Source organism: Cynocephalus volans, chromosome 4 (assembly GCF_027409185.1).
Source record: "Cynocephalus volans isolate mCynVol1 chromosome 4, mCynVol1.pri, whole genome shotgun sequence".
Lineage (NCBI taxonomy): Eukaryota > Metazoa > Chordata > Mammalia > Dermoptera > Cynocephalidae > Cynocephalus > Cynocephalus volans.
Genome location: NC_084463.1, coordinates 108047912 through 108074296, shown reverse-complemented (window position 1 = coordinate 108074296; position 26385 = coordinate 108047912). Strand labels below are relative to the sequence as shown.

Below are 26385 nucleotides of genomic sequence, written 5' to 3'. Positions count from 1 at the left end.
TGGTGATTTGGCTTGTGGCTGGCTCTTTCTCCCTTTTCCATCCCTTGGGGATGGTCAGGGCATTCCCATTTACAATGGCCGTCTTGTTTACAGTAGGCACATTATCATGGTCTCGTGGCTGGGTGGTTTTTGTGGCCGGATGGTAGGGGCACCAGGGGTCTTACCTATGGCTGCTTACTTCCTCCAGTGGGCACTTCAGCAGGTGTCAGCTGATCGCATCTGAGAGCTGCAGCCAGCAGAGCAGCTTGCTGCCTCATTCTGTGTTCTTTTTGTTTCTTTTGAATCTGCTTATGGTTATTAAACATCTTTACAGCAATCTCAATTAGTTAAGACATCATCATTCTCAATCCCCCTTTCACTTGTTGCAGTTGTTTTCTACTTCTGGAGCAATTTAGCTAATAAAGGTCATATTAATCAGCCTCGTATTATCTGGGTGCTCTGGATCTATGTCAGCATATTGTCTGCAAGACTCAAAAACCCTTTCAAGGAAAGCAGAGGGATTTTCCTTTGGTGCCTGTAATTCCTGGACCTTGTTTAGACTTTTTGGTTTAGAAACTCATTTCTGCATTTTAGTTATTATACATACCTTGTAGTGATCTAATTTAACTTGGTCTCCAGGATTATGTGTATCCCAACTTGGTTCAGTCCTGGGCACCACATTTGCTGCCTGGGCATTGATTGAATTTATTAGGCTGAAACTTATGAAGTCTCTCAGCTTCCAGATGAGCCTTTTCTAACACCATCATACATTCTTTCAGGGTAAGAAAGATGTTCATGAGGGCTTGAATGTCAGCCCAATTTGGATTATGAGTTGCAAACATGGAAGTGAATAAGTTTCCCACATTTTGGGATCATTTCAGAAAGAAGGCATGTATTTTTCCAGTAGAAAAATCCAAAGTAGAAAAAGGAGAATGCACATAAACAAGTGTTTGGGGTTGGTTTTGATCATCAAGTCCTGCCAGATCTGCCTCTATGAGAATTGCCTTGCCTGAGATTGAGTGCTCCCCAAGCCGAAGTGAGTAACCCTGACAGGTATGGGGTGGGGAGACTGTTTCTGTCTGATGTGGGTTATAAAGCTGAGCCAGCAGCTTCACAGGGGTCATTTATGCTCTTCCTGGTTATTTCCAAAGTCACCTCCAGCATATGATGGGGATGTATCATAGAGTATAACAAATGAGAATGAACAAAGTCATCATCATTTGATTATGGAAGGACAGGATTTTTCTGTAGATCCTCCCTCTGAACCCTGATTTTACATTTTTTGCTGTAAATTCTTATTTTGATACAAAGACATGAAAGGTTGTACGTATGGGATCTCATCCCATTTTTCCTCCTTTTCACAAAATAAGCCTGATTGCAAGATGGTATCATAATTCAGGGACCCATTCTCAGACCATTTCTCACCTGATTCTAATGAGTATTGAAGCCAGGCAGCATTAAAAAAGAAAATTATTTTCTTTCTCTTCATTGTCTCATAAGTGAACATTGCCCAGTTCTGGAGCATGCAGCCTAAGGGGCTACACTTTGGGATGCTATTTGCATCCCCATAATTTAAAGAGAACTTTATCTAAGGTGACTAGAAGAAGGTTTCTTCTTCTAGGGAGTATTTTGGGTCAGTGAGTGCACTGTTTATAAGCATTGCTTCTCTGGATATCACCCTGGAGCTGGTCCGCCCTCTTATATGTTGCAAAGGGTCCCAAAGACTAGGCAGTGTTGAGTTGCTTGAGATGCTGGGAGGTTCAGTTCCTTGTATGTGCCTCCTGAACAAGCAATTGAAAGTTCCTTCTGACCCAGGAAAGGGACATGTTCTTTTGATGAGTATTTCTAAAAGACTGCTGCACATCATGGATAAAGATCCCTACACCTCCACAAGACTCTCACTCACCTGAGAGTACTCCATGGGACTGGAGGGAGCAATGTCTTTTATCTTTGGAGTCCAGAGACTGTCATAAATGTAGGACTTAGAAGGGTTTTGTTATAGTTAACAAAGAATCTAGTCTCAGTCAGCTAATTAAACAAACAGAATAAGATTATTTTACCAGATAAACAGCAAATCAAGCACTCTCTTAACTAAAGCTGAAATTCCAAAGCACATTATATGAACACCTCCATGGTTATAACCTTTTACTTTGTCTTTAATTTTCCTTGGGACTCAAACCCAAGGCCAAGGACTCTAACCTGCCAAGATCTGTTTAGGTTGGGGCTCTATCACATAATTCCCATGAGGTCAGCAGACAAAGGAAGGTATAGGCATATAGTGAGGTTACTCATTCAGTGATGTCTTTTTTCTAGGCCAGTTTTTTTTTTTTTTACAAAAGTTGAATGGGAGCTGAGGGGATTAGTGCATGTAGTGGGAAAATGCAGACCTCACATCCGAGCCTCTGGACAAAGCTCTAGGTGGCCACTCAGGGTCAGTGAGGAAGGCCATCACCACACTAGGGCTACAGTGACTTGGATGGGTGGTCACAAAGACCTATGTCCCATCTGGGTCACCAAGTTATTACCAAGCAATGGGCTCACTGCCTGATGCACATAGAAAGCCAAACTCTGTGACACCGGTTTTTGTGAGAAGAGAGAACTTTATTGCATGCGCAGCCAGCAAGGAACACAGGTTAGGGGAACAATATGGTATGCAGAAGTGCTGGCATGGAAGGTTTTGATTGGGTGTGTTTTAAATTTGGTCATTTATGGTAAGGTATGGAATGGTGGGTTTCAACATCAGAACTGCCTGGACAATGGACTCCTCACTTCTGAAAGGGCTCTGATGTTCCAGGATCTGGTCATGTCCTGGCCTCCTTGGTCAAAGCTTCTACTGCGCCTGACCAGGCTGCATGACTTGCAAATTTATGGCTCTGCTCCATCTGCAAGAAAGCTTAAGCAATGGTTAAACAATAGACTTGGTCAGGTGAGTCACACAGTTGCAATCGCATTACTTCTCCTCTGTCTTATCCTAATTCTCTCTTATAAGGACCATTGTAATCATATCAGGCCCACCAAGACAACCCAGTAGAGTCTCCTTGTCTCAAGATCTTTAACTTGATCAGAGTCTGAGACACGAAAAAAATCTAAATGGTTTTCCTATTCTCTCACTCAACAGTCAACACTTCAGTGACCACAGTTGTATAGGGTTTTCTCCCCATACAGCAAGCAATTCTCCAGCAGATACCAGTGGAATGTTCACTAATTCAGTTAAATTCTGACACTATCTATCTGGAGGTAGCATCAAATCCCACAGCTTGAGGGCTCAGTCCCCAAGACTGCCCCCAATTCAGATGTCAGTTGAAAGGCCAGGCCTTTGGAACTTCTGACTGACTGGCTGTAAGTTGGGGTTATCATGACCACCTCCTCATATTTGATTAATTTCTATGGTGGCTCACAGAACTCAGGGAAACATGTTATTCACCTTTACCAGTTTGTTATAAAGGATATTACAAAGAATACAGATGAACAATCAGATGGAAGGGATGCATAGGGCAAAGTATGTGGGAAGGGGCATGAAGCTGCCATGCCCTCTCCTGGTGCACCATTCTCCAGTAACATCCATGTGTTTGGCTATCTGGAAGCTCCCTGAACTCAGCCCTTTTGTATTTTTATGGAATCTTCATTCTGCAGGGGTGATTGATTAAATAATTGGCCCTTGGTGATAAACCCAACCTTAAGCCCCTCTACCTTTCTTGGAAGTTAGAGGGTGGAATTGAAAGCTCCAACCCACTAAAACCTTGGTGGGTTCCCCTGGCAACTAGCCCTCATCCTGAGGCTATACAGGAGCCTCCAGCAATCAGTCAACTTATTAGAATACAAAAAGATACTTTCCACTTTGGAGATTCTACGGATTTTAGGAGTTGTATGCTAGGAAACAGGACAAGAATGAAAGAAAGTGAGCCGAGATGCCGGGTACCGTTCAAGCTTTATTTAAGAAAGAAATCTGCTGGGCTGTTCTCAGAGCGGCACAGGGCCCCGGGCTGCCCTGAAAATGGGGGACAGCACCAGGTGTGGGGGTGGTAGAGCTTACATAGTGCGCCAAGGGCTGGCTGATACCATCAAGGAGGGTCATTATGCTAATATGGATTGGGGTGGAGAACTGAGTCCTTGTGGAAGCAAAAGGGGTTTCTGTTTAAGTCATGAGGCTTCTCATAAAGAGAAGGGGGAGGGGAGGGGAGGAGGTGGGCGGCGCTATTTTGTACTTGAGCTTGTCTAAAGTGGCCGCTGGTTATGTTGCAGATCTATTAAGACCAAATCTATATTTCACAACATCACACACTGCTACAAAGTCCCTTTTTCCATATAAGGTAGCATTCACAGGTTACAGGGATTAGGCATATTTCAGGAGCCCATATTCAGCCTTCCACAAGGTAGGTTTAACAGCTGGGACTAAGAAATCCTCATCTGTTTAGGGGTGAAATAAGAAAAAATCATTTTCAAGATTATACACTTAATGAAAAGTCCACAACAGCTTGGAAATTGTTTTGAGAGCAAACATTCATTGAGTCACAACTTGGGCAGGGCATCTGATCCCCCAGAGGCAGTGAAGGAGGCTGGGTCTCTGCCTAAGAATTGAGTCTTATGGGGTGAAGTCTCATGTGTGTTCAAGTAGTGACAATAGCAGACATTCACTCTTTTTTTTCAGCAAATATTTGCTGGGAGCCTACTCTTGTCAGGCCATATTCATGCTGGGGATTTAGAAATGTGAGAGATACCCACAGCCTACTTCAGGAGACTAGTGAAATATAAGCCAAATTTGAGGCAGGAGCATGTGAGAAACATGTATGGACCAAGAGAAAAACTTCCTCTTTACCCCTGAAGGTTCACTAAAAAATTGACTGTCAAGATTTCATTAATATGAAGAAAAGGCATAACAAATTTTATTTTAACATGCTGGGGAGGGGAAATTCATGGGGGTATCAATCACAAGAAAGTGATTTTCCCAATAATCCAAGGAGGATGCAAAAATGCATATAACAGTCTTCATAGGGGAAAGAAAGTGAGGGAAAGTATAGGCCCAAACAATGGCCTGAGACCAAATTTCTCAGAGCTCTGGGGTAGGTGGTATCACAAGTGAAAGAACTTGGAGGCAAAAGCTAAAAAGTTAGGCAGAGACTATCTTGTTATGCAGATGAAAATAACTGGGGTAACCTAGCAGCTGTCCTGGGAAAGAACAGATGCTGGCCGAGGGAGGGGCCTCAGGAGAAGGCTACTGCTTGCTTATCTTTCTCTACAGATGTAAATTTCTCTCCACAGAAAAACAGCCTTCTAGATAATCTTGTTTTTCCTGTCTCTCTGAATTAGCCATCGTGAAATATGTGAAAGAAGTATATTTTGGTCTGAAATATTTTGCTTTCCCAGGAAGTCAGGAGTAATGAGTAGAGAAGGGAATCATTTGCCCTTTTTGAACCTTGAAAGAGCCATCCTACAATACAAGATGGATCCTGAAGTGACTAACTGGGTTTAAATTCAAACTGGAGCCAAGTAGCCACTTACTAACTAGAAGATACACACATACTCTGTTTGGGACTTCCACAACACTTCGCCACCCGAACTTAACCAATGGACTGTAATCTGTCAAGCATTAACTGGCCAGAACTCAGCAAGCCAGAATCCCTTTTTTGCATGATGGACCAAACCAATCAGGACTAAACAACCTTGGATCCCTCATTTGCATAGAGGACCCACCTGGGTGAGAACTCTTGCTATATAAGACAGTCTGTCTCTTTATTCTGGAGGAGTACACTTCAGTTTTGTACCAAAGGTTATGTCTTCCCACTTTGCAAACTGTTCACACAATCAAGTCTCTGTTTATCTCCAACTCCTTTTCCAGTGAATTTTGTTAACACCTCCCAAAACTACTGGGAGCCTAGATAAATGCCTGTCTTTTATCCTGCTCCAAGAATTAATAAAGGAGGATATGCAATCTGCCTCTGGTAACATAAAGGAACCATACAGAGAAAATGAGAAGGAAGAATTAAGGGTAGAGGCAAAGAAATCCCCAGGAGAAAGTGAGGTACCTCTGGATTCCAAAACCAAAAATAAAGACTCCTGAGTGAATGAAAAGGAGAAAATGAAGTTTGTTCATTAATTTATTCATTTGATATGTATTTATTGAGTATGTACCAATTGCTAGGCACTGTTTTAGACTTGGGATACTGAAGGAGTTAAAGCAGATAAAGCAATTCCTGTCCTCATGGAGCTTACATTCTATGTAAACAAATAGGAAATATATGTAGTGATGTAAACCAACTAGGGTTCATTTGCCCAATGCACAGCAAAACCAAAAGCTGAGACACTGGTTCTGCAGAAGAGAGAAGGTTTACTTCCTGATGCCAAGCACGGAGATGGGAAAAATTTTTCTTAAATTCACCTCTTGATGGTAGGGTAATCGGGAAACTTACAGGAGAATGGTTAGAGGTGGTGCAGGGCGTGAGGGATGGTGCTTGGTTAGAGGGTTTGAGAAAGTCTTTCAGTCACACAGGCGCAAGCAAGCTTCATGCCTCTTCATGGGTCGCATGTGCAGAAAATGGAAGCATTAGCATGATCCAAGGGAAGAGTTTTCAGGCCTCTGTTGTCAAAAGTTTACCTATTGGTCACTGGCATAGGTGCAGTCTCCAGGTCGGAGATCAGAGCTGGTTAAAGCCAGTTTTTTCCGCGCCAAAAGGGTCTCCTTGCTTTCTGAGAAAAGGACTTTAAGAGTCTGAGTCATGCTTAAGTTTGGGAGGTTAATTCTTTGGAGGTCAGTTTCAGTATGTCATCTGGTGACATGTCTTAAGCAGACAAATTAAGCAAAGAAGGGGGATAGAGTGCTGATGGAAAGAATTCTTTTTCTACCATCACTGAAGTATATATGGAGCACCTACCACGTGTGCTAAATGCTGCAGGGCAGAGACAAAATCATTTATTCATTCATTCGATATTTATTGAACGTTATCTATGTGACAGTCACTATGTTAAACCCTGGGAAACAAGGTTTCTGCCATAATGGAACTTCCAGACTAGTGTGAGAGTCAGTCATTTAATAATGTACTGTTCAAGGGCTGTCTGGTTGTTCAGTTGGTTAGAACACAGCTTTACAACACTGAGGTCATGGGTTTGGATCCCACTACTGTCCAGCCACCAAATGATGATGATGATAATGATGTTCTCTTCAAAATACATAATTACAAATGGAAGTAAAAGCTATGAACAGAATTTAATTTGTACACGTACTTATATTGGGAGATCATAGCAGGCAATCTAAGGAAGTGATATCTAAGCTGAGTTCCTAAGAATGTATAAGAGTGAAAGATACAAACACTTGTTATAAACAACTGTAACCAGAACAGTGTGGTAGTGCCACAGGGTTCTGCAACTAGATCAACATAAGAGAACAGGGAGGCCAGAACTAGACTCACACACATATGAGAACTGATGTATGACAGGGGTAGCATTGCAGATCAGTGGCCGGGTATGAGCAATTCAATAAATGTTACTGAGACAACACATTAGCCATATGGAAAAAATTAAATTGGATTCCCTTCCTCACATTATACACAGAAATCAATTCCAAATGGTTAAGAAACTTAAATGTGAAAGGAAAAAATTTAAATCTTGTTGGGGAAAATATAGAGTATCTTTATGAGCTTGGGTAGGAATAGACAAGTCATAAAAACCATAAAGGCAAAAGAGTGAAGATTGATACATTTGACTACATTGCAATTACAAATTTCTTTTCCTTTTTTTTTTTTTTTTTCTTTTCTTTTCTTTTTTCTGGCAGTTGGCTGGTACAGAAAGGGATGGAACCCCAAACCTTGGTGTTATCAGCACCACGCTCTAACCAACTGAGCTAACGAACTGACCCCTCTTTTTCTCTTTTTTCTTTTCTTTCTTTTTTTTTTTTTTTTTTTACAAATTTCTATTCATTAGAAGACATCACAAAAAAGAAAGAGAGAGAAGAAGGAGAAAAAAAGAAAGGAAGAATAAGTTACAAATTGGGAGAATACATTTGTAACTCATATAAGTGGCAAAGGAGTACTATCTAAAATACATATAAAAGACTCCTAAAAATCAGTAAGAAAAAGACAACTCAGTAGAAAAACGAGCAAAGACCATGATCAGGCATTTTTTTTTTTTTTTTTTTTTTTCTGAAAAGGAAACTCCACTGGAAATAAACATATGATAGATGTTCAACCTCATTAGCAATTATTAGGTAATGCAAACTAAATTCATAAGACATTATTTTATGATTAGTATTAGTTTAGGCTTATTGTCAAAAATTCAGACGTCTGACAATAATGTCCTGGCATCTGCAGGCTTTAGGGGAGATGTCCACTACAAGTACCTGTGATGATGTGCATTTTGGGGGTATGGGTTTGTGTGATGTTATAGGTTATTGCTTTTCCCCTAAATTTCTGTGTTGAAGTCCTAACTCCCACTACTTCAGAATGTGACCTTTTTTGGAGACCGGGTCTTTACAGAGGTAATCAAGTTAAAATGAGTTCATTAATGAGGGTGGACCCTAATTTAATATGACTGATGTCTTTATGAAGAAAAGAAATTTGGACACTATGAAAAGATGTAGAGAAAAGATGCCATCTACAAACCAAGGAGAGAGACATGGAAGAGATCCTTCCCTCACAGTGCTCAGAAGTAACCAATCCTGCCCACATCTTGATGACTTCTAGCCCCTAGAACTGTCAGACAATAGATTTCTGTTGTTGAAGCCACTCGGCCTGCGCTACTTTGTTCCAGCAGCCCCAGCAAACTAAATCAGGTGAGGGTCTGTTTCTGGGCTTCTCTGTCTTGCTCAGGCCCAGGAGGCAGGGATTTACCTTCTCCGCCGGCAAAGGGTGGGAGGGGAGCCAAGGTTCCCAAACGCAGTGTGAAGAACCCCTGTAACCTCCTGTGCCTGTCTTTCTCCCTCCCAGCTGCTCAGCGCGGGGTTCCTGCCTCTGACGGATGAGCGCTTTGAGTAAATGTCCTTCCTGTTAGACCCCCCGCTTCAGCCCCACCACAAGCACCCGGCCCTGGGGCGCAGAGCAGGAGCTCGTGAGGCGTGTGGCATGAATACATGCCTGTGCTCTTGGAACAGTCTCGAGTTTCTATTTCTTTTACTACCAGCATCCTCGTCCTCCCAGTCACTCAGATACCACCATTTAAACAGGCTGGGGAGATGGAGTCCTCTGTCAAGGATGCACCAAGCGTGCAGGGACAGGGCCAGGATGCAGAGGGGGCCGTGTGACAAGAAACAAGGAGGATCCCGCTCAGGGCGGGCAAGCAGTGGAAGCCGGCCTGTTTTCCGCGCGGCCCTGGGGGCAGGGCTGGGCCAGCGCCAGAGTCACGCGACACAGACCCTTCCGACCCGGCCCCCTCCGGAGTCAGCCGCCGAGCCGGGCCGCTGCCGGGGTCCGCTGCCGACGGGGTCCCGCCGCCGGCCGGTCGGCCCCGCGCCTCCGCCCGCCCCCCTCCGCCAGGCGGCGCTGCCGGGCGGCGCCCACGAGGCGGCGGGCGGCCCCAGTTCAACGACATGTTGGGCGTCTCCCTCCGGGTGGGTTCAGGGAGCGGCGCGGGGCGAGACGGCCGGGCTGGACGAGGCCGGAGGCGTGGGTGCCGGCTGGAGCCGGGGGCGTCCGACGGGGCCCCGGAAGCGGGGGCGGGGAGGAGGCCGGCGTTGGCCCGCAGGCGGGTCCGCGAGGGGCGGGGAGCGGGGCGTGCGCGGCTTCCCAGGAGGCGTGGGGCGGATCCCTGGGCACCGGGCGTCTGGGTGGGAGAAGAGCCAGGGCCGGGCAGGCGGGCCTTCCCCGGGTCAGCCTGGGTCCGGCTTGGGTCTGGAAATGAGCAGGCCGGCCTTGTGGGGCAGGGTGGCGGCGTTGGGGGAGGCTGGCCTAGCCCCTGGCGGGTGAGTGTCAGGCCTCCTTCACCTGCCCCGGAGGATGATGGTGCGTGCGGAGGCCTTAAGGTCATGGAGCACCCCCTCGTCAGATCTACTCACCTCACCCCCAGCCCTCCCTAGCCAGACCGGAACCAGGTATGCAGTCAGTCACAAACACCTTGGCAGGAGGCCGCCCATCCCCTTATCTCGTTCTGTGCTTGGGGACTGAGGCCTTCATTCCAGATTGTGCGTTAGAAGTAATGACATCACCCCTTCCACCCAAGGAGGGCACTCCCAGCGTTTGCACCCTTGGCTGTAGCCAGGATAAAGGCAGATGGGCAGGAGGAGCTTGGTGACATTAGCACTCATAGGTCATGTGTCTGGCCTGGTGCAGGGGGCCTGAATTATCCCGCCTGTGTGATCTGCAGCTGACAGCTCCCTACCCTCTGGTGCACCTCAGGCCCAGTCTGCCTTCCGTGTTAGTACCTTTCCCTTTGCCTCTTTCAGGCACAGCCCAGCTTCCATGCAGTGAGTGTGGAGAGGGTGTGTTGTGCCTGAGAGCTGCCCTGCCCAGGGCAGGCAAGACCTGAGGTGTTGTGCTCACATTGTGTTTTCCAGGACCCGTCCCTGCTCCTCACCATCAGTGTCATTGGTGTCACACTGCTCCTGTTGGCCCTGAAGAGCATGAACTCCAGAAGGAGACGCCTTATCACCTTACAGGACCCTGAAGCCACGTACCCACTGCCCTTGATTGAGAAAGAGGTAACAGGTCAGACCTTCCCCTCCCCTGTCGGTGGGTGAAAGAGAAGAACAAGAGCGATGGGGAATATGCTGACCGGGAAGGCAGGGCAGTCAGTCCCCGCCTTTGTTTGTTTGGCTGGGATAGACCCAAGCGGAGCTTTTTCCCCAGGCATCTGAGCTGCCCAGTAAGGCTTCTAGAAAGCTGATAGACTGCCTTTGTTTTGTTTTATTAGCACATCACCCACAACACCCGGAGGTTCCGCTTTGGACTGCCCTCGCCGGATCACGTCTTAGGGCTTCCTGTAGGTGAGCAGGGTTTGGGGTCCTCACCAGGACTGGGGCCTTTGTGAGCGAGGCACTCTGCTCCTATCAGAAACACAGGTTTCCAGCCTCCCAAAGTGCAGAGGTGCCCTGATAACTCTTCCCGAGCCATATGAGCTCGGGGAGATAGAGAGATGGACTTGGGGACAGTGCATTCCCTTTCTTCATTGTTCCACTTGGGCTGATACAAAGTGGTACATCAATGAGCACTGAGAAGAAGTGAGCCTAGTGTCAGAAAGACTAGGATCTCATCACAAGCTCCTTGCTGGGCAACCTTAGGCAGGTCCCTCAACATCTGTAAGCTTCAGTCCATGAAATGGGATTTCCCAGGCCTGTCTGACTACCTCATTTGAGTTGTGAGGATAAAGTGATTGATGGATGTGAAAATTCAAAAACGGCAAAGTATTATGCCCATGGGAGGGATGGGAGGAACTGATGTTCACCTACTGTCAGGAGCAAGGTCTAGAATGTGTGGGTATTCTCTGCAGGGGCTTCAGACTTACACAAGGAGGCACTCATTGTGGATACCGGCCCTAGCAGTCCTACAGTGCTGAATTAACCCATTTCCAGCCTGTAACATCACTAGACAGCTGAGTCACTCTTAGTGAGATGGAAAACTTCTGCTAGCCCAGGGCCCAGGGATCCAGAGGTTTGTACACACCGCTAGTGCTGCTTAACTGCTTGCCTGGTGGAGAGCCTAATCCATGGCCTACTTGTCTTATCTGCATAGGACAAACCCTTGACCTCACCTCCCCCAGGCGATGAAATTACACCCTGGACAGCTAGCTGGGCTCCTGAGCCTCCTTGCTGCTCCCTTCCTCTCCATGCAGGACAGCTCAGTGTCATGCTGCCTTCCAGCCCCCTGCCTGGCCTCTCAGGCCAGTCCTCGCAGGAAGCCTAAAAGAAAGAAAAACTTTGAGAAATAATTTTTTTTTTTTTTTTTTTTGTCCTTTTTTGTGACCGCGCTCAGCCAGTGAGCCAACCGGCCATCCCTATATAGGATCCGAACCCGCGGCGCGAGCGCTGCTGCGCTCCCAGCGCTGCACTCTCCCGAGTGAGCCACGGGGTCGGCCCGAGAAATAGAATTTTTTAGAAGTTGCCTTGACTCACTCTCTCCTCAGCCCTGGTGTAGGCAGTGCAGAGTTAGTGGGACTAGGTAATTTTGAGGCTTTCAGGAGAGTCTGATATGAAGGCTCAGAGATTGCTGACTTTTCCCGGCCCGGCTGAAGTGAAACCAGTTAGAGATGGGGCCGAGGGACCAGCAGGGCAGCTGCTTTTTCTGGGGACACGGCCAGGCCAAGCACAGATTGGCTGCCTCTGAAATATCCTTTCCAGGTTTCCAGTTTCAGGATAGTTCTCCGAAGGAAGTTGCCTTGGGCATTTACTCCTGAGTATCCATTGGTGCCCAGCCAAGCCATGGCCAGAGTCATTAAGCCTGTTCTGTCTTAGCCCAGAGAGTTTGCATCTCAGGCTTCAGGGCCTCCTCAAAGACTTTGGCTTATGCTCCTGAAACAACTTCAAGGACCAGTCCCTCTAGCCCCTACTCTACCTCATTTTCCTCTTTTCCTTCCTCCTCCTCTTCTCTCTCTGTCTCTCCCTAGATCTGTTTCTAGCTGCATCTGTGTTGCATCTTCCTTCATTTGTCAACTAATTCCTTGTGCACACTTGGTTTCTACTCCCTTGGATGCTGGCACAGAGCTCTCTTGCCCCTGGATCTTAGCAACTTTTGATTGTAGGTCCTGCCTTCACCTCTAATTGCCTTATCACTGAGCTTCCCATTTTAAATCCAACAGAAGTCTGAGCAGCTCAGCCCATCGTCTGACACTGGGGTGTAATCATGGTCCATAGGTCTCTGGCCACACCTGGTCTATTGAATTCTACTCTTCAGGGGCAGAATTACATGGTTCAGAACCTCACTGTTGCCCCTCAGCAGAACTGTGGGCCAGGAAGACAATGCTATTGCTTCATTTGGTCCATGGGTGTCCAAATCCTGGGGCCCTGCAGTATCTGTGAGCCCAGGCCTGCTCTGTGCCTGGCACCAGGATACAGATGGGATCACTGTGACTTATTCATAGGCCCCAGTGATACATCCAGTTTAGGAAGAAATGAGTTTGTGAAGTCAATGTATTTTTCTGTAGTTTTTAATACTCACCCTCCAACTTTAATTAGCTCTTCCTGCTGCACAAAGCACTTAGGCTGTGATCGCAGCTGGACAGGTATATCATACCCATTTTACAGATAAAGAGACCAAAACCGAGAGAGGTGAAGTGACTTGCTGAGGTTAGTACAGAGAGTGTTGACTGCAGGCCTAAGATCCAGGCATGCTGGATTTGGGCTTCTTTCCTGCCTGTCCCCTCCTCATCTTACATCCTACTGCAGTATTTGCCCCCCTCACTGAAGCTCAGTCCTTAACAGGATTCCTGCATCCTGTTCAGGCTGGCCATGCTCAGACTTAACATTTCATGCCTTTTTTGTAGGTAACTATGTCCAACTCCTGGCCAGAATTGGTGATGAGATGGTGGTCAGGGCTTACACGCCCGTCTCCAGTGATGATGACCAAGGCTTTGTGGACTTAATTATAAAGGTAAATGATGCCAGCCATGTCCAGCTGCCTCATGTTCCCAAGCCGATTGAGGGTGGCTGGGTGGAGGTGCAGTGCTTTTACTCTGAGGGGACACCACTCTGGACAGGGCTTTTCAGCAGTGTCATTTAGCAGTGAAGCTACAGTTAACTTGTGGTGTCTATAGGAATTGCTTATAGCAGCTGTGAGAGCAGACCATTTTCTCTGCAGGACTTCCAGTGGCAAATGCATCTTCTAGTTGTGTGTGGCTGTGGCCTTAGGTCTGGAGGTATGAAAACTATGCTGCCTTGTTTTTCAGATCTACTTCAAAAATGTAAACCCCCATTATCCACAAGGGGGGAAGATGACTCAGTACTTGGAGAACATGAAAATTGGGGACACCATTCTTTTTCGAGGGCCAATTGGGCGCCTGTTCTACCATGGGCCAGGTACTGGGGCATTCACGCTGGGCCTCCAGCTGGGAGGAAAAAGATTCCTACAGTGGTTCCATTGTTCTGGGACACTTCTCAGATTTGTCACATGGGCTTGTCCTTAAACTGTTCATACATTCATTCACACACAAATTCATTTATAACCACACCTATCACCTTTTATACACCCACTTCACGTGACTATAAGCTTCATTAAAGTAGGGAAGTGATCTGTTGTTTCTCCATCACTGTATCTCCAGCACAATGTCCTATACATGAAAGGTGCCTGATAGTATTGAAAAATGGAGGGATGGATGGTGTCCTTCCTTGTTTGTTTACTCACATGTTCATCATTTACCCACCGATTCAGTGTTGTGGTGAGAATGTGCTTTGTGGCTCCATATGAACTTTAGCTTGCCTCTCTCTTTCCTCAGAAGAAAAGGCCCGGCCACTTCCTGAGGCCCAGGCTGTATACCAACTTTGTGCACTGGTGCACCAGGGCTGGCTGAGGAGGCCACCCTGGCCTGCTTCTCTGGTTTAAAATGGTGCAGCCAATCCCTTAGGTGGACTTACCTCCTGGGAGTCCCAAGGGAAGCCATTGATCTTTTTCAGTCTCTCAGGCAAAGCTGCATTCGTAAGAAGCAGTCTCTGTGTTTCCAGGGAATCTTGGAGTCAGACCAGACAAAACGAGCGAGCCTGAAAAAAAGCTGGTCGATCACCTGGGAATGATTGCTGGGGGCACAGGTAAGAAGCTTTTGGGGGCCTCGTCCAGAGAATGAACACTGAGACCATTCTGACTTTGGAGTCATTTGATCCTAGAAGGGATGACATGAGAGAGTCCTCCTCTAGCTGTGGTAGGTGGGAACGAGGAGTCAGTGACAGGTCCTGAAACTCATCCCCTGTGCCCTGCTCCCCATAACCAACATGGTGGCTGCCCGGGAGCCATGGGGAGCCTCTCAAGTCAGACTGGAGGCCCAGCCTGCACAGGCCGCCCATGGTCTTCCAAGAGCTCCTGGATCTGTTTCAAGCCTGACTCTACTCATCCCTTGAAAATGAAGACCTGAAGGAAGAGAACAAACCCTTAAGGAGACATACAATGTTCCAGGCACCATAATAGGTACTTTTAACATGATCACATTTACTCGCCATTAATTCTGTTTTATAAATGAGGACACTCAAGAGCAGAGAATGCTCTTTCCATCTTGCCATATGAAAACAAGAAAGGGCTTTGGACTTAGTGTTGTGATAGGAAAACCCAAATGAAGGGCTGTTCCCCACTTTTAGTTTTGGGGACAGAAGCACAGAAAGCATAACTGGGGCCAAGGAAAACTATTAAGCTGCAGTGGGCCAGGGTCTGTGGGCATCAGAGACAGGGAGAAAGCTGGCCTGGCTGCTACCTGTGTTCTAGGCATTACGCCCATGCTGCAGCTCATTCGCCACATCACCAAGGACCCCAGTGACAGGACCAGGATGTCCCTCATCTTTGCCAACCAGGTCAGTTCTGCTGAGTCAGCCCTGAGCTTGCAGTGGTAGGATGGAATGTTTGCTGAGCTGGGGCTCTGCTTGCATTCCTCCCTATTGACTGAGCTTGCACTGCCTACATGCCTGCAACTATGGGAGTCTAAGCGGGTTCAGTGAGGGCCAGGCAGCTGGAGCAGTGGAATTCAGGCCCAGTTTTTGTTTGTTTTTGTTTAATTCTTCAGTCTCCCCAGCCAACCCTGAGCACCGAGCTTTCCTTCCCTTCTTAATACGTATTTCTATGTTTTTGTGAGTATAAAATCGTAGATGCCTGCAGTGGAAATTTTAGAAAATACAGAAAAATATAAATATTTTTACTTTTTTATCTTTTTTCTACGCATCCTATATATTTACAATTATAAATGTGTGTGTATAGGAGGGTACTTCAAAAAGTTCATGAAAAAATGGAATTAAAATACAAATCTTTCCATGAACTTTTTGAAGTACCCTTGTGTGTGTATGTATATATATATATAGTTTTGCTTTTTTCATTCAGCATCACCATGCAGGCATTTTCTTACCATTAAATGTTTTCCAAATATTTTCATCATCGTCCATATGCAATTGCACCGTAATTTGCTAAATATTCTCCTACATTCAGGTTGTTTTAGTTTTCACAGTTATGATATGGTGATGAATAATTTTGCCTAGGATTGATTACTTTTAAGTATTTTCTTCAACAGAATCCCAGAAGTGGCATTACTGGGACAAGTATCATGAAGAATTTTGAGATCCAGGTCTTCTGTGCACTGTCTCTGAGCCTGTGACAAGTTATTTTTGGCTTTGTCTCCCTTTTCCCCACAAGGCTCTAGACTGTTTTCCTCTCCTGTAGGTCTCCAGTGCTGTTCTTCCATATGACTTCCTTTGCCCCATACATTCCTTACAATTGGGTTTGCTATTCCTGGAGCTCAGTGTGGATGCTGGCAGTGGGGCTGGGACCTCTGAGTGAAGCCACCCCAGCCAGTGCTGGGCCACAGTCCTTCCAATTGGAGGCAGGCACTGCAGCTCTGCAGGGACCCACACCCTCCCAACAACTCCGTGCATGAAGGAGAGGGTTTGATCTGTAGGAGCAGCAGTAGAACTCCTGTTTTCCCTGGGAGTCAGTGGCAAGCAATCAAGCTAGAGTGGTGGCAGCTTGGGCAAGAGTGTGCTGACCAATATACTAAGTCTGGGGAACAAGCAGGATGTCCCTGCAGGGGCTTTGCTAACGTTGCTTCTTTTCTAGACAGAGGAGGATATCTTGTTGAGAAAGGAGCTTGAAGAGACTGCTAGGACTCACCCAGACCAGTTCATCCTGTGGTACACCCTGGACAGACCTCCTGTTGGTAAGATCCCTGTTGCCCTCATCCACCGTGGTCAGCTCCAGCTCTTGACCCACCTCAAACACTGGTCTCTGTTTTTTAGTATTGTTTTGTTTTTTTGGACTGGGCCTGGGGGTGAGGTCTTGGGCTGTGGCTCTACATGGGAAATGCAAAGATTTGAGGGAGAGAGGATTTGGGATGACCTGCTTGTAAGGGCAATCAAGGGCAGGTGTCCCACATCTCAGCAGCACTCCACACACTGCACTGAACATCAAGAGGGACACTGAGCCACTGTGCTACTCTGAACACCCATCCATACAGCCATCACACACATGCATCTAATGTGGCCACTGCTCACAGCCCCCTCCCCCCTCACCACCCACCTCACCTGGACAGCAGTTCTCACAGGCTGAGCCCCAGCCAGCACCACGCAGAGCCATCATGCCTGAGGCACATCTCCCACACTGCGCTGAGCTGTACCTGTCTTGTCATACAGCTCCCTGCTCAGCAGAGGGCGCCACCTGATCGAGCCGTTCTGAGTGGTTCCACAAACACCACACCCACCACACCACTCACAGCGGGACAACTCCAGCTCAGTGTGGCAGTTCACACCACACCCTGGTACACCTCCCTGTGGAGTTCATCTTCGTCAGTGCTTACAGCATGCAGGCACTAGTGGGGGCCTCAGAGCCCCAAGCAGTGGGCCTGGAATCTGGGGTAAATTCTGCAGAGGGCTGAGACTCCCATATCCTCTATTTCTCAGGCTTTCTGTAGGGAATACTCATGCAGAGACTTCTAAGCCTTTGTACAGCAGCTTTACCTCCCTCTCCCTGGCTTGAGGGAGGGTGGGCAGGAGGCCTGGGGTCAGGGACTTAACCACAGTGTTTGTCTGTCTGCTTCATTTCAGGCTGGAAATACAGCTCAGGCTATGTTACTGCTGACATGATCAAGGAGCATCTCCCTCCTCCTGGGAAGTCCACGCTCATCCTGGTGTGTGGCCCCCCACCCCTGATCCAGTCAGCTGCTTGCCCGAATCTGGAGAAGCTGGGTTATACCAACGACATGATTTTCATCTACTAACACCTCCCATGTTCTTAGCAAATTCGCCTGGCCACTTTCATCTGAGTTTGGCTTCACCATGTTAAACTGTTTTCAGAAGTGCCTTGTCCCACACCCCTGGGGAACATACACTGGTGTTCCCCTCCTTTGGGTGTGAGCCTAAGAAGGGTTCAAAGGGCTGGAGGCAAAGTGGCTTCTGAGGCCTCCTTGCTTGGAGGCTGGAAGGAGCTCCATTTCAGTCTCTTTCTCCTTGGTTTGGTGAAATAAACTTAAGTACAAAGCAGGGAGCCCATGAAGTATGGCTCTGTGGGGACCCGCTGGGCAGTCAGGAGGCCTGCACTGGACCTGGCTCCTGTGTGCCCATGGTGGGTAAGAACTGATAAAAGTGCAAGAGCAGAATTTCAGAAAGATCCAAATGGGGTCACATCAACTACCAATAACCTTTCTTGACCTCTCCTCTCCGGTGTTCTGCTTTTAAAGTCAAACCTACTAGAGGGCTTAGGACCCTTCAAGTGTACTCTTCTCTTCTGAGAGACCCTAGAAATGGTATTAAAAACACACACGTCAGGAAAGTAGATTCACAGGGTAGGTGGGCTCAGGGATTTCTTTCTAGACTCCCTGCACTTCGCACAGCAGATGGAGGCAAGGAGTGCATTTTTTTAGCATCCTCTCAATGCTAGGCTGTCTCCTGGCATTAGGGGCCAGGGTAGGGGTGGTCACATACAGAAGCTTCTCAACTTGCAAAGTTATGTTCCAGAAGCTACACCTTAAATCCTTTGTATCACTAAACCCAAACGGTGCAAGTGAGCACCATCACCATCTGCTGTTTGTGGCCGGCATGAACATGCTGCTTTGTGTTAGGTCAGTGGGTAGAGCCACTTCTGCACTAGTTCATATATGAATGAGCCAGACACTCTGGGGATTTTGTTCTCCATGTTATAGTTAGGAGATTGAGGCTCATAGATTAAGTTTCTCATCTCTTCAGCCAGCAGTTGGCATAGCTGGCTTTAAACCTGGGTCTGTTTAATTCCAAATCACCCCCCTTTTCACAAAAACTGGCATAACAGCAACAGCTGTTAACTTGGAGTTACTGGATTACTTACTGAATGTGGATGTGTGTGAGAGAGAGAGGGATGGGTATACAGGAGGAGAGGAGAGGCCATGGCTCTAGGAAGCTCTCAGAAGTACTGCTGTGTCTTGCCCCAGGGTGGCCAAACACAGGGATAGTCTCAGAGGGACTATGGGGTGGAGGGAGGGGGTGGCTAGCTTTCATCCATCCACCTGTTCAGCCCATCCTCAGTGAATCCCCTGCTCATGGAAAGATACTCTGCTGGCCTTCACAATAAGACCCTGCCCTCAGACTTTTTCATACATGCAAATCTGACCATGCTTGTCACCTCCTTTAAACCCTTCACTGCTTTCACTGTAGTCCCCACCCTGGCCACCTCCAGGACATATTCCAGGGGACTGACTTACAAGACCTTTCTTGATTTGGCCCCTGCTAACCTCATCAGACATTTCCTTCTCTAGCCCTCCTACTCTGACCCCATTCTCTAGCCCAGTGGTTCTCAACTGGGGGTGATTTTGCCCCCCAGGGAATATTTGACAAAGTCTGGAGACATTTTGGTTGTCACAACTAGAAGGGGAGTGCTACTGGCACCTAGAGGGTAAAGACCAAAGATGCTGCTAAATAAACATCCTACAGCCCACAGGACAGCCTCCATCGCAAAGAATTATAACAGTGCAGAGGCTGAGAAACCCTTCTCTAGTCTTACTGACTTTTGGAAATTCTTAGGATGTGCTGGGCTGTTTCAGGTGCATCTGCCTGGAGTGCCCTTTCCCTCCGGCATACCTGGGGAAGCATGATTCATCTTTCAAAATTCAAGTCTCACCTCTTCCATGTAGCCTTTTCAGACTCTTCCCCAAACCATCATTAAAAATGACAACACACTCTTCTTGGCTGCAGACACTTCTACTGGAGCATCTGTAACTTTCAGCACACTCTTGTTTGAAACAGGTCTGTACTCACCCCCTAGAATGTAACTACCTTCAGGTAGGGACTTGGCATTCATGCCTGTCTGTAGCCCCTCCCTAGCTCAGGCATGGAAGATGCGCGGCACGCGTGTGTGGAGGAGTGGGTGGACGGGGAACTTAGCAGCATAGATCGCTTGAGCAATCTGAGCACCAGGATTGGATCCTTCTCCTATCTCTGTGAGAGCCAGCCCACAGCAGGTGCTCAGTCAATTTGGGTTGAGGGTGGGGATGGTAAGACGGCACATAACTTCAAGGACAGCTCAGGTTTAGCGGTAGATGGCTCTGAGGGACAGTTGACCTCCAAGTGGAACATGAGGGAAAGCTTCCTGGAAGAGGTAGTATCTGTTCTGGGCCTTGGCAGCCAAGATTTGGCCTCATGAAGGGGATTAGGAGAAAATGCATTCCACAGTGAGGGAAGGTCCTGAGCAAAGACTGGAGGGAGCAAAGACTAAAGAGCGAGTACATGAAGGCTGAAGATGCGAAGGGCCGGGGATGCTCCTCTGTGGTCATTCTGTAACTGAGGAGTTCTGAGCCGAAAGGTGAGAGGAGTAAACCAGTGCTTAGGGAAGGTCACCCTGGGGATGGAGGGGACCAACTGGAAAGGTGAGGACCAAGTAGGAAACCAGCTGCAGTATCAGATGGGAGATGAGGCCTGAACTAGAGTGGTGGAGGTGGAGGGGAATGAAAGGAAGGAAGGGGATAGCTGGGGAGTGGACTGTATGACTGGGAGCTCTGTGGGGCCTCTCACTGAGGCGGGAGACACCAGAGAGGGAACAGGCTCCCCTGGGGAGATGGTGAATTGAGGTGGAAACATATCGAGTTTGGGGTATCCAAAGGCCTTCCACTGGGGGGAGCTGTTGAGTCAGATATTATACTTAAGGACGGTGAGGCAGAGGCTTTGGAGACTAGAGATTGTGTGTGCTCTCTGGGTCAGCTTGGGTGGAGGGAGAGGGTCCTGGGGGACATTTCTGCTCAGGTGCTGGAGGCCCAGTAGATACCCAGTGTAGATGAGGGCAGCCAGGGTGGTGGGAAGGAGTCTCATCACTCTTTCCCTGCTCTCACCCTAAATACCCTCATACCACCAGACCTGTGACTGGAAAGACTGCTCCTGAGAAGCAGCCCCAGAGGGAGTTCACTCAATTCAGGTAACTACAGAATATCAGAACATTTTTTCAGAAATTTTTTTTTCAGCAGAGGTTTTATGAACTAACAGCTCTTCCCCTTTGGTGTAAGAGCCTCCTGGCTGTCACCAGGAACAGCATGAGCCACTGAGTCTCTGTGCTGATCTCACTGCCCTCCTGACAAAAGTGGTCTGCAGTCTGTGTATAAAAGTACAAAAGGTATAAAAGCTGCTGTAAAGAGTGCAGCACAGTTGAAATCACACAGGGATGCTGGGGCCACCTCCTGGACATGTGTCCCACAGCTCTGCTTTCCTTGTTCCTACAAGCACCCATGTCAAGTTGTCCCACCAGCCCCGATCAGGCTCTGCAGATGGCTGTGCACTAGCTCTCTGCTGAAGCAAAGACTGAGGGCCCCTGCACGTGCCTCTAGTGTTCTCAGCCATGAAGAGTCATCTCCAGTCATCAGAGTCAGGAGCAGCCAGGCGAGAGTCATTCAGCAGCTTGTCCTGGCTCAGCATAGTCTGCAAGTACACAGCCAAAGGGGCAGATTAACAGGGTCTGGGTCAAGGCTGACCTGCAGCAGCCATGTGGAAAGCAGAGGGGCACTGGATATGGTCTACATCTGACACCAGTGTCCTGTATGTTTATGGTGTCTCAGAGACTCTCAGTATAAGGTCAGAATAGACAATACTATTAAGATAAAAATAAAATGCTCATCTTAGAGGTAAAGTTGGTCTTTCAAGGCCACCAAAGGCCTATTAGAAATCATAAGGGTAAGGTTGGACGGATTCATTTGAGTGTGTGAGCCAAGAAAAGATGAATAAAAGTAATCCTGCTTGGATCAGGGAGACTCTTGTCTTGTTCTTGGATACAGTCTTCTAAATGTGCCTCAGTAGATCAGCAAGCAAAGTACACTGTGGATATATGCTACAGCCAATGAGCCCAGTGATGGGATATCCAGGAACTAAAGAGTCCTGGGAATTATGGGGTGCAAAAACGAATTTGTGGTTTGTGGCTGGTCTTTTACTACCAGTTCTAGTCTGCCTATAATCCTTGCAAGGAGGGTATTAACAGCCCTGCTTTATAGATAACTAAGCCAGGCTCTGAGAGAGAATGACACATCCAAGGTCCCAGAGCCAGTAAAAGACTTGAACCAGGTATTCCTCACTCCAAAGCTATTCCTCATCCCCTGAGACCAAGTTGCCTCCCCATGGTATGATTGTCCTCTTTGGGCATGCCTTTTATATCTACAAAGTCAGAGGCATGATAGAAAATGCAAGTCTCATGGGCTGAGATTGCAGAACAGTGTCCACCAGGCCAGAGATGAGGCCTGGGCTTTGGACTGACTAGACAGGTAACCCAGAGCAGCTTGGTTCCCTCACCAGCTCAGAGACTGGGAAGAGGACCTGAGACCTAGCATGCTCTACCTGGCTTTAGCTAAAGGTTCATGAGCTTGCCTGATGTACTTAATGGCAAGGCCCAGCAACAGGCCAACAGAGAAGGCCCCTGGGCTGCCTTCTGCCTCAGGGATGGCCCAGCACCTGGCACTGTCCTTTGCTCTCCCCCAGGCCTGGTGCACCCACACCAAACTCACTGGGCCTCCCCGGTACCAGTCCTACTGTGGGGAGGGGGTCGGAGTCCTACCGTAAGGCGGTGGATGTCTTGGGAGAGGAGTCCTATCTGCGTCACAGTGCCTTCCGAAGGTGCCATCTGTAAAACGGGCAGCAGTCGGGTCAGCACACATGGATGTGGCTTGTGATTGGCAAAGATGACATGCAAGCCCTGTTCTGCTCAGGCCTGGCTTCTCCAGGGCATGCTTTCCTGGAGGGATGGGAAAGGAGTGGGCCAGGCCCTGAGGAGTGACAGATGGGTGGAACACATGCTGCGTCTGTCCTGGGGAAAGCACCGAGGGTCCCACACTGCAGACACCAGCATTCAGGGTACACAGAGGCAGGGCCTGTCAGAAGCAGCCCTCTGCACATGTTCAGTGTTCCAGCTCTCTTTAGGAGAAGACAGCAGCATAGATGAAGGCCTTCAGGATGCCAAGTGGACTGACAATTCTCAGGCATCAACAGGACCACAGCCACTAATATCCTGGAATAGATGGGCATCCCCAGGAAGCTGCTGATGGAGCCTCCTCACTACCCAGGAGTCTCCCTCCCATACCTTCCTCCCCAGGTAGTGCTCCTTTTCCCCTAAACCTACTTAGATGCTATAGATTAGTAGAGCATCAAGTGTTTTACTGGTGGGATAACTGAGGCCCACAAAGGGAATAGGACTTGCTTGAGGTTACACAAGACAATTAGTGGCAAAACAATTGCATGCAGGGTTTGAAAACAGGCGCATGCAGAGATTCTCTCAACAGGACATAACAAATAAGAGACAAAGTCTGCCCTAGCTGGCTGTACAACAGCAAAAGCCAGGTATCAGCCTGAACGAGCTGCTGCCATTCAGGGGCTCTGGGCACCAGGATCAAACACCGGTGTTGCCAGCTGGAGAGCTTGTGCCTACATCTCTCACCAGCTGGGCTTTAGGGCAGGCGGTGGCCTGAGGGAACAGGCTGTGCCTGAGGCTGCTGGTAGTTTAAGAAGCAAATCTTAACATCACCTCCATCTGGGACAGAATCAGAGAGCCACAATGGGGTCATGAGGTCCTGCCCGGCCAGCAGACAGTTATGACTCTGCTGTTATTCTTCTGTAGATGAGACCCGGGGACCCAGTAGAGCCAATAGTTGCCCTGAGGCACACTGGAACCTCATGAGCAGGAGCCCAGACTGACGAGACATGTCTCTCCCTCAGTCCCTGGCCAGACAAGACCCATCTGGAGGACCCATTATCAGTCACTCAGCCTGTAAATCAAGAGGACAGATCTGTTCCAGCTGCCAGCCCGGCAGGCCAACCCCCACAATAGTTACAAGCCCAGCTAGGTCAGTAACAGAGAAGATGGCAAAATCCAGGAAAGAACAGAGTCCTTCCAGCAAGGCCACCCTTCTTGTTTCCCCACCACCACCTTCACTAGGTGGCTTGTGCTGCTGAAACGGAAACCTTGGGGTCTGCACAACAGATGTGACACATAGCCAGAATGTGCGTGAGACACGAAGCTCCCCTCTGCTTCACAGTGGGGCAGAGCCAGAGGCAGCAGGCCCACAGACCTCCTCTGAAGGGTATGGGATGGGGTGGGGGGATCCTCCTTGCTCCATTCCCGCTGTTGAATCCTGAGTGTGCACCCGGCCAAGGGCTGGGCTCAGTGCCACTGGCTCTCACACTGTGCAATCTGTAGGACACCATCTTCAGCTACGCCCAGCTTTCTTTCCCCAACAAGCGTAAAGATATGTTGAACTGTTTGCTTTCTACATAAATATTTTATTTATTACCAGAAAGAAGCGGCCACCTCTGTTGTGAGGCACAACACAATTACACTGTCACTGTGGCAAAAATCCCTGCTGCTCATCCCTTTGATCTCAGCCAACACTGTGGCCCACAGGCCTAAGGCACTTGAGCTGTTCCCTCCACTGAAGCACATGGGAGGTGCCTGACAGCTGAGCCCCTCGGGATTGTCCCGGTCTCTGGACCTGTGTCCAAGTTCATGTGAGTCCACTCGTGCTGAAGAATTACTAAAACTGTAAAAGCGTCTTTCTTCCTGAGTCCACCTTTGGCAACAGTCCCCAAAGCCTGGTGCTTTAGCAGAGATGCAACTCCAAATCCTGGCCATCCTCAGGGCTCCAAGAGAGACTGGCCCAGGAGTACACAATTGCTGGAATGTTCTCTGCGAGTCATGCACGTGCAGAGGGTGAGGTGCAGTTATAAGGTGACACACACAGTATTACTGTGAGCTCTCATGGTGCACAGAGGGGGCAGGTGACAAGGGCATCAGCTAATCTGTCCCACCTGGTCCAGCCCATCCAGTTCAGGGGCACCAAGGGGGCTGAGGCCCCGGTAGCCACTGTAGACCCTCTGACTGTCATCAACACCATCACTGGGCTCCATTGGGCAAATGTAGTCTGTCGATTCATCAAACTTCTTTTTTCTTATGTTTCCAAAATGTGAAAATCCTAGTTTTCTTGGCTAAAATACAGCAAATACAAGATTATGAGAAGGAGATTATCAAGACAGTGTGCAGATACAACTGACAACATATTTAAGAAGAGTCCTGTGAGGAAAAAAATAAGGTAAACTGCTTCTAGAAAAACTCTCTGAACAAAACAGAGCTTCTGTAAGCAATTATCTATGCTGGGGGAAAGCCAAGAGAAATAATCTTAACGAGAAGAGCTGTTCCTTCGAGGCTGTGCCTGAGATGCATGCCCGCTGCCCCGCTGGACGGTGAGTTCCTACAGAATGCCGCAGCCTGTACTCACGGCTGAGCACAGAGGATGTGCCTCCCCACAGCTGCTGGCACCACACGGGAGCACGTCCTTCCCCTCTCCACTCAGCACCCTCAAAAGCCACACTGGACAGCCTAGGTTGGACTCCCTTCTTGCCCTAGCTTCACCCAGTACTGTTTCTGCCTGACTCCCCCAGACACATTTAGGATCCTTCTCCCTCAGGGAAGGAGGTCCGTGTGTGAGTTGCAGCTGGACCTGAGGCATCCACATGCTTCTGGGGACAGGGCCAGCCTGGCCTCCGGAGATTGTTTGTGTGCTGGCAGTCTGGGAAGGATGTGGTCTGAGGACAGTGTGGCTCAGGCAAGTCTAAAGGGCTTTGTGGGATTCCCAGCAAGTGGGGCTGGTGCCTCTGGACAGCTGCAAGCTGGCCACCTCACAGAGACAAATGGGACCGGCTGCCAACAGGAGCACTCCCTGTGCCGGTAGGACAGCTTTGACCAAGACCCCATAGATGGGCTTGACTGAAAGGAACTAAGACTTGAAACTCGTCTGCTTGGCAAGACGAGTCTCGGCAGCATGGGGGTGAAGGGCAAGCTCCTAGCCACCTGAGACTTGGTGCTTCCTGTACATAGTTTCTGGGTAAAGGAACCTGAACTCTTAGACTCAGACTGGCAGAGAACTGGCCTAAGGAAGACTGAGAGAAAACAGGACCGTAGCAGAAGCTGCAAGAGCCTCCTCATCAGGCTGCACATGCTGTTTTGGCTCCAGGAATTGAGCCAGAGGCTGTGCAACATGAGGGTCAGAGGGCAGGCCCCTGTGGCCCACGCAGAGAGGGTCTGGCAACCTACCCGGACTTTGGCTGTTGTGGTCAGTGGTGTGTAAGCCGGTGAGGCCATTTTCTCTCGCTTTTCCTGTTCAGCCTCAGGACCAATCAGGGCATTGAATTTGGTGGTCAGGTGGCGTCTGAGGAGCGTCTTTTGTGGTGGGATATTGAGAAGCATAGCCAGGGTGTCCCCAGTGAAGCGTGGCTCCAGGATCTAAGAAGGAACCACAGACAAACCTAGCCAGGGGTGACCACAGATGGCTGCAGGTGGGTGATGCTGAGAAATTGGCCCAATGGGCCTGGGGTGCCTCCAGAAC

General features: G+C 48.5%; 2 protein-coding genes across 17 annotated transcripts in view; one reads left to right on the top strand and one right to left on the bottom strand.

Annotated features, from left to right (window-relative positions):
- Positions 1-9474: 9474 nt before the first annotated feature.
- Positions 9475-18199, top strand: LOC134375611 (NADH-cytochrome b5 reductase 2). Of its 3 annotated transcripts, none has more exons than XM_063094217.1 (9): positions 9475-9514; positions 10457-10600; positions 10813-10885; positions 13378-13484; positions 13780-13909; positions 14552-14635; positions 15300-15385; positions 16635-16734; positions 17618-18199. In XM_063094217.1, the coding sequence occupies exons 1-9, from the start codon at positions 9494-9496 to the stop codon at positions 17788-17790; spliced, it is 918 nt and encodes a 305-aa protein (XP_062950287.1). In that variant the 5' UTR covers positions 9475-9493; the 3' UTR covers positions 17791-18199. The 3 variants fall into 3 exon arrangements, with proteins under 3 accessions (XP_062950287.1, XP_062950289.1, XP_062950288.1); XM_063094218.1 differs by lacking the exon at positions 9475-9514 and adding an exon at positions 9745-9994; XM_063094219.1 differs by lacking the exon at positions 17618-18199 and having other exon boundaries at positions 16639-16729.
- A 2779-nt stretch (positions 18200-20978) lies between these two features.
- The window catches only part of PPFIBP2 (PPFIA binding protein 2), a 144867-nt gene continuing 139460 nt past the window's right edge, over positions 20979-26385 (bottom strand). For 12 of the 14 annotated variants that reach the window (XM_063092537.1, XM_063092538.1, XM_063092545.1 and 9 more), the window contains 4 exons: positions 26094-26282; positions 24812-24988; positions 22569-22634; positions 20979-21445 (listed from right to left, as the gene is read on the bottom strand). In XM_063092537.1, the coding sequence (XP_062948607.1) occupies positions 21374-21445; positions 22569-22634; positions 24812-24988; positions 26094-26282 (504 nt within the window). In that variant the 3' untranslated portion in view covers positions 20979-21373. Of the gene's footprint in view, positions 21446-22568; positions 22635-24527; positions 24989-26093; positions 26283-26385 lie in introns of those variants that run through there. The other 2 variants (XM_063092549.1, XM_063092541.1) reach the window with 2 other exon arrangements.